Source organism: Penicillium antarcticum (assembly GCF_028974205.1).
Source record: "Penicillium antarcticum strain IBT 31339 chromosome Unknown utg000006l_segment0_segment0, whole genome shotgun sequence".
In the NCBI taxonomy this organism is placed as follows: domain Eukaryota; kingdom Fungi; phylum Ascomycota; class Eurotiomycetes; order Eurotiales; family Aspergillaceae; genus Penicillium; species Penicillium antarcticum.
The window spans coordinates 1,083,751-1,096,397 of record NW_026695304.1 but is presented as its reverse complement, the minus strand read 5'-3'; the positions used below and the strand labels follow the sequence as shown (position 1 = coordinate 1,096,397).

Here is a 12,647-nt window from a genome sequence, read left to right as displayed (position 1 = left end):
ACATATGTGTCCTTGTTTGTCTTTCAAGGGATATAGTATCTGAAAGAAGCATCGAGAAAAATGCATGTTTACATGCGCAATGACATAGCTACACGTTTCAAGATCATTCAAACGCCACATTGCGCTTATGGCTTAACATTGACATAATTGAAGTAACGTGATATAACGTATTTCCCTAGCGAGCTGGCCACCCAAAAACACCATAGTAAATACAATACATTCCACACTGATATCTTAGCAATCACGTTTTTATTTCGTTTTATTACTTGTCGATAGCTGTTGATAAGGCTTTTAAACACTATATCTCAATTTGGAAGAAATCTAGAACCTATATTTTACGGTATCGAAAATTACGTTGCTAGGAGCCAGGAATATACAGCTTATTAGTTATTTTAAGGACGGGCGTTCTTTGGCTTCGATATAGGGAGAGAGTGCAGTGATCACTTTAGCAAGACAATTACATCAATAACCGATATTCGGTCCGATAATGTTGAACTTTAGCACGACAACTATAACTTGAGCAAATGTAGCAACATTATATTGAACGGAGCATGCTCTGTAGGCCACCGAATATGGCCTTTTGCAATTGTATAGACGCCCGGTCAAACAGCATGAACGCCCCAATACGAATTTGATCTTGTGCAAACACCTGCGAGGTGATTTCTCACGTCCTAAGCATTGAGTCATCAGCATAACGTTACGTCCTAAGGCATGCCGGGATCATAGCCTTGACAAGGATAAGGAAAATGAGGAGAATATATTTCGTTGAAAATTACAGATAAATTACTTATACTCTAGCCTGCTCAGTCTTATTAGAAAGCGCCGTGACGAATGTGATACGTTGAAGAAATACCTCAAGGGTTAATAAAATACTGGAAAAATACCAGCAGGCATATGTGAATAAGACGCAATCTAAATAGATTTTCATAACCAATTCCGACAGTATGGCCGAGTGGTTAAGGCGCTAGACTTGAATCAATTCGAGATATCTAGTTCTTTCGAGATCCAGGGTTCAAATCCCTGTGCTGTCGAATTTTTTTTCGTTTTCAAATCATCTGTGTTCTTTAAAACTATCCTCTCACTTTAGTCGACTACCAATAATGATAGTAAAAATACCCTTAATGCCCTGGCTGCGCCCGCAAAACTGACGATTCTTCATGTCTGGTGCCTTACCACTCGGCCAAGCTGTCTTGGCATGACGTACAACGGTATCATGCGCTAGAGGCTAAGAAATGGTGTCGTACTGTTAGCATAGAGTATGGACTACGCTTTAATATATATATATATATTCTAAATATACACTCATATAGAAGTGAATCCTAATCTTCTTAGTATGTCCGTCCACCTGTAGCTGACAGGTTTTTTTTAAAAAAAACTTTTGGGGTACGACATTACTAGTATACACAGGTAAGGTAATTACGTGTCTAGCACGACACCTAGAACATGTATTTCATTTGTTTTGAAGAGATCTTGCCAATGTTCTACACGTGTTTTGGGCAGGTTTTACTCATGTATTACATTTGTTTTGACCGCGTTTTCCAATCCGTTCTTCGTATTCTTTCAATTTTGTTCTTCACTATCTAAGGAGGGCCTCATGGATCGGTACGACACCATCGACACCCTGACTATGCCCGCAGAACAGACTATATTTTAAGTCTAGCGTCTTAAACCACTTGGCTAAGCTGCCTTTGCATGACGTAGAGGGGACGTATGATACTACATAGAGTACGGACTTTGTTGAGATTCATGGCGCATCCAGGCTGTCAGTGCTGCATTCATGAATACGGATTGAGAACCGGAATTATAGTAACTCCGAATGAGCGGATTACTAAGGATGAGCATAGCATAAATAGCAAGAAATAGCAAGTAATAAATGACAGAGATTTGAATACCCTCATTGGCTGAGCAAGTTACGGAAGACAGCAAGTTCCGACACAGGCTAGATGCCTGACATATAAGGCATGAATCTAGTGATCAGCATTAGACCTACCAAATATAGTATGGATCAGGAGAAGAGTTCTCATTTATATAGGGTCTTTCTCTCATGGAGAGAAAGATCAGACTTAAACAATCTCGTTGGCCTTGATATTGATGCCTCCCAATTCAGTAGACATCCAATTTCAACAGACTTTATATTTAACAATCATGGCTGTTTTCTAGGCTTTTTTTCTAGAACTACACTAAGATATCTTAAGTAAGATAGAAGTGAATATTTTTTTTTCTAGTCTAAATATATACAATCATACGTTCAATATATGACACTATATACGTTCTATACAGGCAATCAACCAGTCCTATCAGTATATATATTATATCTATCTTGGATATGATTTGTTTGTAGAATATTGTTTGGAGATTAGCGTTTGCATTTTACGCGGGTTATTTATAGATAGCAGGAATGGGATGTACGAATCATATTGATACCGAGACGGATACTGATATAGCTGCAATAAATATCGCTAGTCCCACAACATGCGGTTCGAGTGTGAATATCCAACCGCCACATTGCTGTGACTTGTCACAATTCAAGTAACATGATATACATACCCGTGCAAAACAGTTTACCCACTTCACTTTTTGGGGTATCTCTTCCAAAATATATATATCACTTTCTCGCTATATAGTAGCACCATTTTATGATCTATCTACCCTTGGCAGTACTGATGCTTCGGGCATTGGGGTTTTGCCTGAATGCTAGTATACCTTTTGAGTACCTACATTCACTATGTAAATCACTAGTAAAATTCGGCCACTTCGTTGTACATCTAGGACCTTGATTCTAATTCCTCTTAAATTTCCAAGTCAGCGGAGCATTAAGTATATTCCTAGCAAGACCTAAAGATGCTTGTATTTATGAAGAGGGTACATAAGGAAAAGAAGTATCTTAGAGCCATTCAGTTAATGTACCGGTGGGAATCATTAAAAGTGAACTAGAAAAAAGTACCTTAGAGCCATAAGCTCTCATTTAATACTACAATTAAGGATGACACGGTGAATGGGAGGCCAGAAACGGCCGCTTTTGACGCCGTTTTAAGCCGCTCGCTCACCATGGTCGGTCTTGGCGTCGCGTGCACCAAAGCCCACGGCCAACCCCGTTTACTGCCACCTGCGCTTCGGGTTGGCCGTGCCTGGTGCCTGGGCCCATTGATCGACCGATGTCCATTCGTGCCGCAGCCGCCGCAGGGCCCCATCCTCGCTCACCCTCAGTCACCCTCCTGGCGGAGGGAACCCATTTTTGGCTCCTCTGTTGACCGTTCTGCTTCCCTGAGTTTCCATAAATATCGACCACCATGGCCCCCGACCGACAGTTCTCTCACGCTCTCCAACAACTCCTCCAGCCCCAGGCCTGGGTTTCCAACGGGTGACTTGCTCAAAGTGAAATAATATCACTCTCGACCATTCTCTCGTGCTTCTACTCGTCTTCGCTGCTTTTGCCCCCTCTTCAATCCCATACTGCGTTCCGCTGCCATGCCTTCTCCGTGGCCTGCTCTGCTTGATGATGAGAGCGACACTAGCTCACGCCTGCCCGAGATCTTCTCGAACGCTTCCGACTCTAATTCCTCTACCGCACCTAGCGTCTTCGACTCAAGCAGCGAATCCGAATCCGAGTCTGAATCCGAGTCTGAATCCGAGTCTGAAGATGAGTCTGAAGATGAGCTGGCTTCGGAAGATGAAGAGGAGCAACTTCCACCAGAATATTATCTCCAGGAGGCCGAGTCTCTTGATGTCTCCCAGCTCCGACAGAAACGCTACAGCCCGAAAACTCAAGAGAGATTGGATAAGACACAAGATTTTTGGGATAGGTGAGACATCATTGCAATATCCCGCTTCCATTACTAGGTTCGCTGATTGTTCTAGGTTCTGTAATGGCACAAAGCGCGGTCCGGTGGAATGTTTGTCCTGGCTCTCTGATACAGAGGAGACGGTTCGCTTCCTTAAGGCTCTCTTCTCCTGGCGGTGTGACCAGCGACGTGGAAAGGATGGACGTCGCACCCTAGGAGTGAAAACTAAAAGCTCGCTCGACTTATTCTGGAAGTGGTGGCATCTGATCTATAAGGCCGAGGTTGGACATGAGCTCAGCAAAGATATCCAAGTTAAGATCCGCGATGTGAGATCCCGATTGAGTATCGATATCGGCAGAGATTGTACCCGACTAACGTTCCATAGGTGCTCGCGATAGTTGCCACAGAAAAGAAACTTTCCCTTAAAGGTCGGCCGAAAGCAACCATATATGTCGAGGATGTGGCCGAGTTTGCCCGAGTGATCCTGTCCACGACAGAGATGACTTTTCCTTGTGGCTAGTACCGGATACAACTCCTCCTTTTCTGCCAGCTGGCCGCTATCACCGGTAGCCGTCCCAGGGCGCTACTAAAACTTCGCTTCCAGGATCTCAAGTTGACATTAATTCGGGATCCGAATAAAGGACGTCCTCGACTTTTCATCTACTTAAGACCGGAATTCACAAAATCATTTCTTGGCGAAAAAGAGTCGTAAGAATATCCCCTCACTAAGCCATTCCTTATGCTTGCCTTTCCTCTAGTCACATGCTTCTCAGCGCCCTTTTGCTTATCATTTTCAATCAGAAACACGTTCCCGATTCCAGAAATCATCTTTGATCCCACGTTGGTCCTTAGTCCTCATGTTTTTCTGCTAGGCATACTATTCAAAATTGGCGCATTTAAAAGTCTGTCCATAGACGGCCCTATGATGGACTGTCCCGAGAAATTGTACCGTCTTCGGATCCTAGATGGACTTGGTGAGCAGGAATTAAAGCTGAAGGACGAAATTCTCGATCAGCATGTGTTTTGCCAAGTATTACGAGAAGCTAATGGCATTCGAATCACACTAGAAAAGGAACTTACGGGGGGATGGCTGCGTTACAGAATGAAACGAGGTGGTGAGATTACTGGCTTCGCGGAAGTCGCGAAGCCCTATTGTCTCCGATATGGCGTAGCAAAAGCGTTTAACGATAGTCGTGAGTGACACATTGTGTATATAGGACTTTTTGGCTAATGCGTTCCTCTCTACCAGCGGACGTATCGAATGAATTGCAGAACGTGATGCTGCAGCACGCCAGCATTGATACTTTTGTCCGGCACTACAGTGTGGGTATCCACGTAGATGCCCAGGCAATTGTACGGGGCATGCCCGCTCAGAAACAGCTTATGCGGTTTGCCTGCTCGATGAGTCGGTCGATTGATCCTCGCAGACCCTATCGGCTTAGGGATTCGAGCTGTATCAATGATATTCCCCGCGTGCGTACCCTAGAAGATAGGAAGCAGGCGAGAAAGCGGATTCGAGACGCTAAGAAGCGCACCTATGAAGATGCCCAGACAACATTATAGCAGGAGTTCGGCGATAACCTACCGCAGAGTGGCCCTCATTCCCGAATAATCCGTAAGCGGTGGAAGGCTCAAGAGAAAGGTGTCAAAAAGTTACGCCAGAAATTTGATCATGCAGACGAGCAGTATGATCGCGCAGTGAAGCAACTACGAAACGAGAAGGGATGGCAAAAGCACCGATTGATTCGTGAAAATCTGGAGCGGTACAAAAATGAGCAGCCGGTGATCGACAGTGAGCGGCAACTTTCCGGAAAAGTTGTTGACGAAGAAGTTATGGGGGCGTTGCAGTGTACCGGCTATATGACACCGCAGCATATGACGCTTATCGACAGTGTTCTGACTATGCCGGGTACAACAGTCGAGAAAGAATATGAGCGTCGAATTGCTGCAATCAATGCAGTGATTGCGGTCTGTGATGCGGAAGAGGGTGCTCCCTCGCGGCCTCGTGCCCCGCAAAAACGCACCGCCGATGCTGCCGATATGCCACCTGTTGCCCCCCTGCCTAAGAGGCAGAAGTCTATCCCCTCAGATGAGAGTGGCGATACTTTCTCTCAAGCGATCGCTTCTGTTTGCGTCAAATGTCCAGGAGAGAGACCAACGATATGCTTTATTTGTCTTGGTAATACTAGACTGCCAGAACGCGAACGCCTGAAAATGTACAAGAACCCCGGGTCCCTCAGCCGACACTTCGTCAACAAACATATCAAGCCGTTCCCAAACGACATGCACTGTGAGTGCAACATTTGCGGGGAAAAGCTGATGTCAAAATCGGGACTCCTGAACCATGCGCAAAGAATGCATGGAACTGTCTCCTGCCTACCTTTACCAGCTCTTGGCCTACCCCTCCCTTAAATATTCGATGTTTCTTGCTTCTCTCTTAAATTGTCTTGAAAGCGAGGTGCGTGTACAACATGCAAATATTTGATCGCACAAGTATTGATTTTGAGGAAATGCCGTAATGACCACTCGTAGCCAAGATATCTAATAACGAGTCATACTAATAAAATCAGAGCAATGATATGATCGACAAATTATAGCACTACCTGCGCCGAATCTTCTTACCACGGCGAGCATTTGACTCCATCTACTCTATCCAAGTGCCCCACGCTAATCACGGAGCCCAGAACTTCATTCAGTAGGCTACTACGAGACTCTTCAGGAAAGCAGTCTTTTCTCAGCGGTTCATCCGGTACTTCTCCACACTTCTCAAAATCCTGAGAACTACCCTCGTGAGCCTCGAGTTCTAGGATCGCCAGGCCTGTCATTATCTTAAGACAGGGGCGCTAATTCAGAGAGGGCATACTGTACAGGATGGATCGAAATCAGATTCACCACTCTTTACACATAGAAATTTTCTCAACCCCTGTTATGAAACATGCTAATCTATATCCGACCTAGCTTGGTTTCAGGAATCGAAATGTACTGAAAAAGTATGTCACGTGATATAGAACTCTATAAATTACATGAAATTCTCTTGCCAAAAATACCTCCACACTTATAAGGATAGCTCGCCCGTTATACCACTTCCGTCATACTTCCGTTCAATGTCTTTCAGGCGAGATTGGCCAAGATTAAAAGCTAAGCCCCGCGGTTGACTTGCACTGAATCAATTTATGATACAGAGCTTATTCTAGTAATTACAGCATAGCCAGAAATTGCTTCAAAATCAGTTATGATTAGCAGCGTCGAGAACAATGCTCGTCGGCCTAAAGAATATACAAAGCTATGCTCATCTGGTTGCCGCAGATGTCGTGAATTCTTCCTGTAAGTTCAAAATATTAAAAGAAATGTGGTTATCAAATGGACTTTGAGGTAAGGCCGCATTTAGTCAGAGCGGCCCTTCTGAGTGAACTAGCCAGTATCTCATCGAATAGAAAACTTTCAAATTAATGCGACCTACCAAACTGTAGACTGCTGAGATACACACTCCAAAACAGAGAAAGCATCGCAATCATCATGGAAAGCGGGATAGATGGGTTTTGTAAGTCTGTGCCAAGTTCCCGGGGTAAAATCCACGCCAAGAAGAACGCTAGCAAAGGTGAAACACAGAGAAAATTGTAGAAAATGATCCAACGTAAGCTGATCTTTTCGCGCGCATAGATCCCCCAAAAATCCTCTCGCTTGTTGCCTGCTTCTTCTAGTTCGGTTCTTTTCTTTGGGAGGAACTGCAGGATGTCAGAGGAATGTGCGCCCAGTTTTCTACATTCGTGGTGCAGGTGAAGTAGTGGCCGTGGATTGTGACAAGCGTAGAAACGTTTCATGAATTCGTGCTCTGAGATAGGCGGAATATTGTCCATCGGTCTCGGTTGATACTCGTAATCGGTGTTCGCATGGTCAGGGAATGAATCTTTGATTCTGAGCGTAAACTCGTGGTCATCGAACTTCTCGAACTGCGATTTGTATGTTTAACATACACCCTAGAGTCCCGGGCAATAGCACTCACTTTGTAAAAGTCACAATGAGAGTACCTCCAAACGCTGAACCAGCTTCGCAAGACACCTCTCAGGCGAAAATATTCCTTTTTCATGGTGCTGAAGAAGGAATGACAAGTCATATTGCTAATGCAGATTTGTGCGAGTCTATAATCTCCGCCTTGTTTTGCGAGAAAGAGGACGTGTTGCCTAGTGATGCTCATGTCCGCGCTGTTAACATTGTGTCCCGAGGGTCGAAGACGAAGCGAAGGATTAGACGGTGAACCGTCCGGTTGCTTGACTCTATGGCCTTGATAGGAAGTCTGGTTAGAAGTTACACTGATGTTTGGAACGTTGCAAGGATTCGGGTTAGAAGTGTGTGCCTCTGGAGGAGGCGGCGTAAGTTGGGTTACCAAGCTGTCAACGGGAAGCCTTCTGATTATAGATTGGAGGCGTTTGACAAGAGTGTTTGGCACCTCTGCCCATCGCTCTTCGCCACAGACCTGGCCCGCGGATTAGGGCTCGATCAATATTGTGTAGGGCTGTCTATATTTGAATACTCACACACTTCCACCGTAACCGTGTCTCTGATTCAGCCAGTGGTCTCGGATAGCGAGGTAACGGCCACCAATCCCAAGACTCTCCAGTCCAGCGCTCAATTAAATGCTGGTAGTAGCTGACGACCATGAGAAATCGAGAATTGATCTCGTCACGTTCAAACCGAATCTCGAGGGGACTGACGTGCTGTAAATCTGTGACGAGGTTCCGTAGTTTATACCGAGCAGCATCGCCATGGTTCTTATGTTCTGGGTTTGACCACCTGGTCACCAAATCCCGAAAATGTGAGTTCAGTGATGGTTGAACAAAATCTTCGAGCCGACGACGAAGGATTTGGTAGGCGGCGCTTTGCAGAATGAAGTGCTTCATTTGATCCAAGTTTTGCAAAGATCCCTCATAAGGCTCATCCTCGTTAGCTCCCTCTGCCACGGATCCTTGGTCACTGTCCTCATCGGGATTGAGTCCATCGATTACTTCACTTGTCTGAGGAAAAGTGTCCTGTAGACTTTGAAGATAATATTCCACTTTCCTCTTGTGAGCTAGGTCTTCGTCAGGATTGAGCTTTGGCTGCTCGTCGATAAATACCATGGCAAAGAGCTTGCGAGTGATCATAACTGAATATGAGCTTACAAATCTCATTAGGTCCCGGTGCGATGCGCTGAGAATATCTGCCTTGAGGTCATTCGCAAAGTGTTTCAGTAGTCTCCGAAAATTGTTTCGCATCCTCTCGAATCCGATCGGTTCTCTTGATACGCCGATCAAAAGCAGCGAAAGGAGGTCTCCATCTTCACTCAGCAAGTTTGAAAACTGGTGAATCAACAACAAATTCATTTCCCCTCTTCCAGAGTCAAACGAACTGGTGCTAGGTATAGACGCAGGAACAGAAAATACGGAGTCATTGTCACTGGATGAATCGGTATCCCCAAATTCCACATGTCTATCATATTCGGCAGGCTCCGAGGAGACGTCCAGAACATTGAGATGCCCAGATCCTAGAATTTGCCTGCGAGTTTTCCTCACCTGCATATAAAGCTGTTCGGCCTCTTCCAACCGGCCCTGATTCCTATACGTTGACGCTAGGTCGCTCATACTCGTCAGCGTGTCAGGATGGTCTGCGCCAAGTTTCGTCTTGCGAGCCTCCGTCACTTGCACAAAGAGCTTCTCCGCCTCATTCCATCGGCCCTGCTTCAAGTACATCGATGCTAGGTTGTACATGCTCGTCAGTGGGTCTGGATTATCTTCGTTAAGCTTCATTACAGCTTTCGTTGTGGCTGTTATCTGCTGCACGCAATCGATCTCTTGTTGAACTACAAGCAGTCAGCACGTATTCCAAGTTCAGACATTATTCAGCCTCGATTATTTGCTAGTACTTTAGACATCTGCAGCCGGCCTATTCAGATGGGCAGGTACTCACCGTTTTCCAATATGGCTTTTGCTGAATCCTCGTCACCAACAACACTCGGCTGCACACATCCCAAAAGTTCCTTTGCGTATGCAGCGGCCATAGCGGCAGCATATTCTTGCCAACTTTTCTCTCTTTCCGAGTCCGCATAGTCACAGATGCCTCGGATAACAATACAGGGAAAGTCATTCATAAGCCCGGCTGCCTCTATCTCGACACACAACACGTGCCCGCCAAATGCTTTATCGAGGGAGTCTCGAGACTGGGCGTCCTTAACCACTTTGTTCCCGGATGCGATCAGGCCGTAGTGCACCCTGAATTTTCTTTGGGTTCTTGCCTCCCCTGCGTTATCTGATAATTGCTCGTTCTCTTCTCGCCTGGTATATCTTGGCGCCAGTCGCGGGAATTTTCTTTGGGTTCTTGCCTCCCCTGCGTTATCTGATAATTGCTCGTTCTCTTCTCGCCTGGTATATCTTGGCGCTAGTCGCGGGAATTTTCTTTCCACATCATCCAGATACTCATTTATCTTCGATCCATACATCTCATAATTACTTTTCAGCTGATTCGACGCATGAAGAAGCAAGTTCGGAGGTCTGTTCAGCGAGCCCGTGTGGACGAACTGTCCACCCCGTTCCAGCTTCCCCAGATCCCATTGTACCACCCCGTGGTAGTCAGCAACAGGTTGGCTAACCACCACATCACCCAGATTGACCTTCGATGGAATTCCGCTGCCAATCCCAACCATCAGCCCGAACCTGATTGATTGGAACGTGTTTATCATAGAGGTCGCGACAGTCGCGGCAGGGTTGATCCCCATATTAGGTAGACAGGCAATGACGACGTTGTGGCCGCATATCAAGCCAAGGGTATATGCATTATGGTCGTTACGAGGGGTCGGAAGGGGTTCGTGCTCTTCATCTAGCATGGCTCTCGCTGCGGTCTGTTCTTTTGGAAGGGCGCATACCCACCCGATAGTATAGGCATCATGTCGAAGGCGCTTTCGGCATGGGAGTGTTTCGGGGCTAGTATTATTTTGTGGTGTCACTGATCGCTCTAGCTGTAATGGGGGGTTCTCAGCCATCTTGGATGGAGGACGACTCGACGAAGCGGAGTTTCTAGACGAGCGGAATAGTGCTGGATAGATCAATCAAGAACTCTCTCGCAGCATAATACGAGATCTTGGCCCTTCTTATCTAAGTAAGATGTCGGCAAACTGAAAAGCCGATGGAGGGCATTGCTGAGGATGGGCAGAGGGAAAGCAAAATTAGCCAGTTCAGGTAAATTATGATTGCCACGTCGATCTTCTGGACCTGAGCTGAAAGAGGGGGACGTCCTCAGCCTCATCATCATCGGCCGTTCCGCCCACCACACCGCTTCCTGAATGGCTTTCTGTCGATCATGTTTCCATGTGGTGGGGCTTGTGCCTGTTGCTAAGAACGGTTCGACCCGATCCAGAATAGTCAGATCCAGCAAGTCTTGCGATAACCAGCCAAAGTTTGTTCTGGATAAAAACGCTTTAACTTCAGCACCAGAAGAGCCTCCTCTCAGCAATTTTGCAGATATCTAGAGAACAAACAGATTACAGTTTGTCGTTGATACTGATTGATCGAGTAATGATGCGCCGGTTTTTCAATCACCTCTTTTTGAGGGCCGCAGCTTTGAGAGGGGCCGCAAAGCTCCCAGGAACCCCAACATGGCCGCGTCACGTGCATTTCCTAGTACCTAGCATCCCCCCAGCCTTTTCGGCCAAAATGTTTTCACCTGCTCCGTGAGTAGAGGGGTGACTAAGGCGAGCAAATGAATTGGGATTTCCTCACATTTGCTGGCTTCCCGCCCGTCTCTTCCACCAAATCCCACCTCCCCCAACGTTCTGATCTTTGTGTGGTCTTTCTATGTACAATATGGCACCGAGACTACCCCTCTCAAAGCTTGAGATGATCCAGGATATGATATTGAGCGAATCACTAACCATCTCACAAATGGCCAAAGCTGCTGAATGCAGCAAGCGATCAATCATTAACATCAGCAACAACCTTCGCTGGTTCGAAAATGTCAGAGCACCCCCGACTCAGGTCGGTCGACGACGAAGCGTAACTCCTCCGATGCTACAGGCCTTGTGCGATCATCTACTGGAAAAGCCAGGGCTATATGTGGACGAGATGACAATCTTTTTATGGGACGAATTCCGTGTCTAGGTGACAAATTCCAGTATTAAGCGAGCTCTCGCTTCGGTCGGTTGGTCAAAGAAGGTGGCTCGACAGAGAGCAAAGGAGCAGAGTCCCGACTTGAGAGACTTCTACCTACATAATTTATCGGATTTTCAGTCGTATCACTTCGTCTATGTGGATGAATCTGGATGTGATAAGCGGATTGGGTTCAGACGGACAGGCTGGTCTCCGTTAGGCGTAGCACCATTGCAGGTAGCCAACTTCTATCGTGATCAGCGCTACCAGATACTGCCTGCATATTCTCAGGATGGAATCGTGCTCTCTCGGGTTTTTCAAGGCTCCACCGATGCTGCTCTCTTCGAAGATTTTATTGACCAGCTGCTAAGGCATTGTGGAAGATGGCCTGAGCCAAAATCCGTCATCATTATGGATAACGCATCTTTCCATCACTCTGATCGTATAAAAGAGATGTGTGCCGATGCAGGAGTAAAGCTAGTTTACTTACCACCTTACTCCCCTGACTTGAATCCAATCGAGGAGTTCTTCTCCGAGTTAAAAGCATTTATTAGACGGAACTGGGTGCGGTATGAAGAAGACCCAGAACAAGGGTTTCCGACTTTTCTCGAATGGTGTATCGAAGTTGTTGGATCTCGAAAGCAAAGCGCTTTGGGCCATTTTAGACATTCTGGTGTGGATATTGAAGATAGTTGTCGTTAGATTTAAAACAGCCTGGCGTTGAATCTTATCATGAGCCTACCAAACCTAC

The 12,647-nt window shown here is 46.1% G+C and overlaps 3 protein-coding genes across 3 annotated transcripts; 2 read left to right on the top strand and 1 right to left on the bottom strand.

The window, feature by feature from the left end:
- Positions 1-2,841: 2,841 nt before the first annotated feature.
- Positions 2,842-3,384, top strand: N7508_006488 (uncharacterized protein; the record flags this gene model as incomplete). The annotated part of the gene is made up of 2 exons (XM_058464554.1): positions 2,842-2,862; positions 2,983-3,384. 2 exons carry the CDS (start codon positions 2,842-2,844, stop codon positions 3,382-3,384), a joined length of 423 nt encoding a protein of 140 aa, XP_058318407.1.
- Positions 3,385-3,468: 84 nt separating this feature from the next.
- On the top strand, positions 3,469-6,194 carry N7508_006487 (uncharacterized protein; the record flags this gene model as incomplete). Its single annotated transcript, XM_058464553.1, has 7 exons — positions 3,469-3,803; positions 3,859-4,108; positions 4,168-4,301; positions 4,353-4,490; positions 4,686-4,975; positions 5,032-5,255; positions 5,346-6,194. 7 exons carry the CDS (start codon positions 3,469-3,471, stop codon positions 6,192-6,194), a joined length of 2,220 nt encoding a protein of 739 aa, XP_058318406.1.
- Positions 6,195-7,170: 976 nt separating this feature from the next.
- N7508_006486 (uncharacterized protein) lies at positions 7,171-10,794 on the bottom strand (the record flags this gene model as incomplete). The annotated part of the gene is made up of 5 exons (XM_058464552.1): positions 7,171-7,184; positions 7,243-7,732; positions 7,786-8,256; positions 8,318-9,618; positions 9,726-10,794. 5 exons carry the CDS (start codon positions 10,792-10,794, stop codon positions 7,171-7,173), a joined length of 3,345 nt encoding a protein of 1,114 aa, XP_058318405.1.
- Between the last annotated feature and the right edge of the window lie 1,853 nt (positions 10,795-12,647).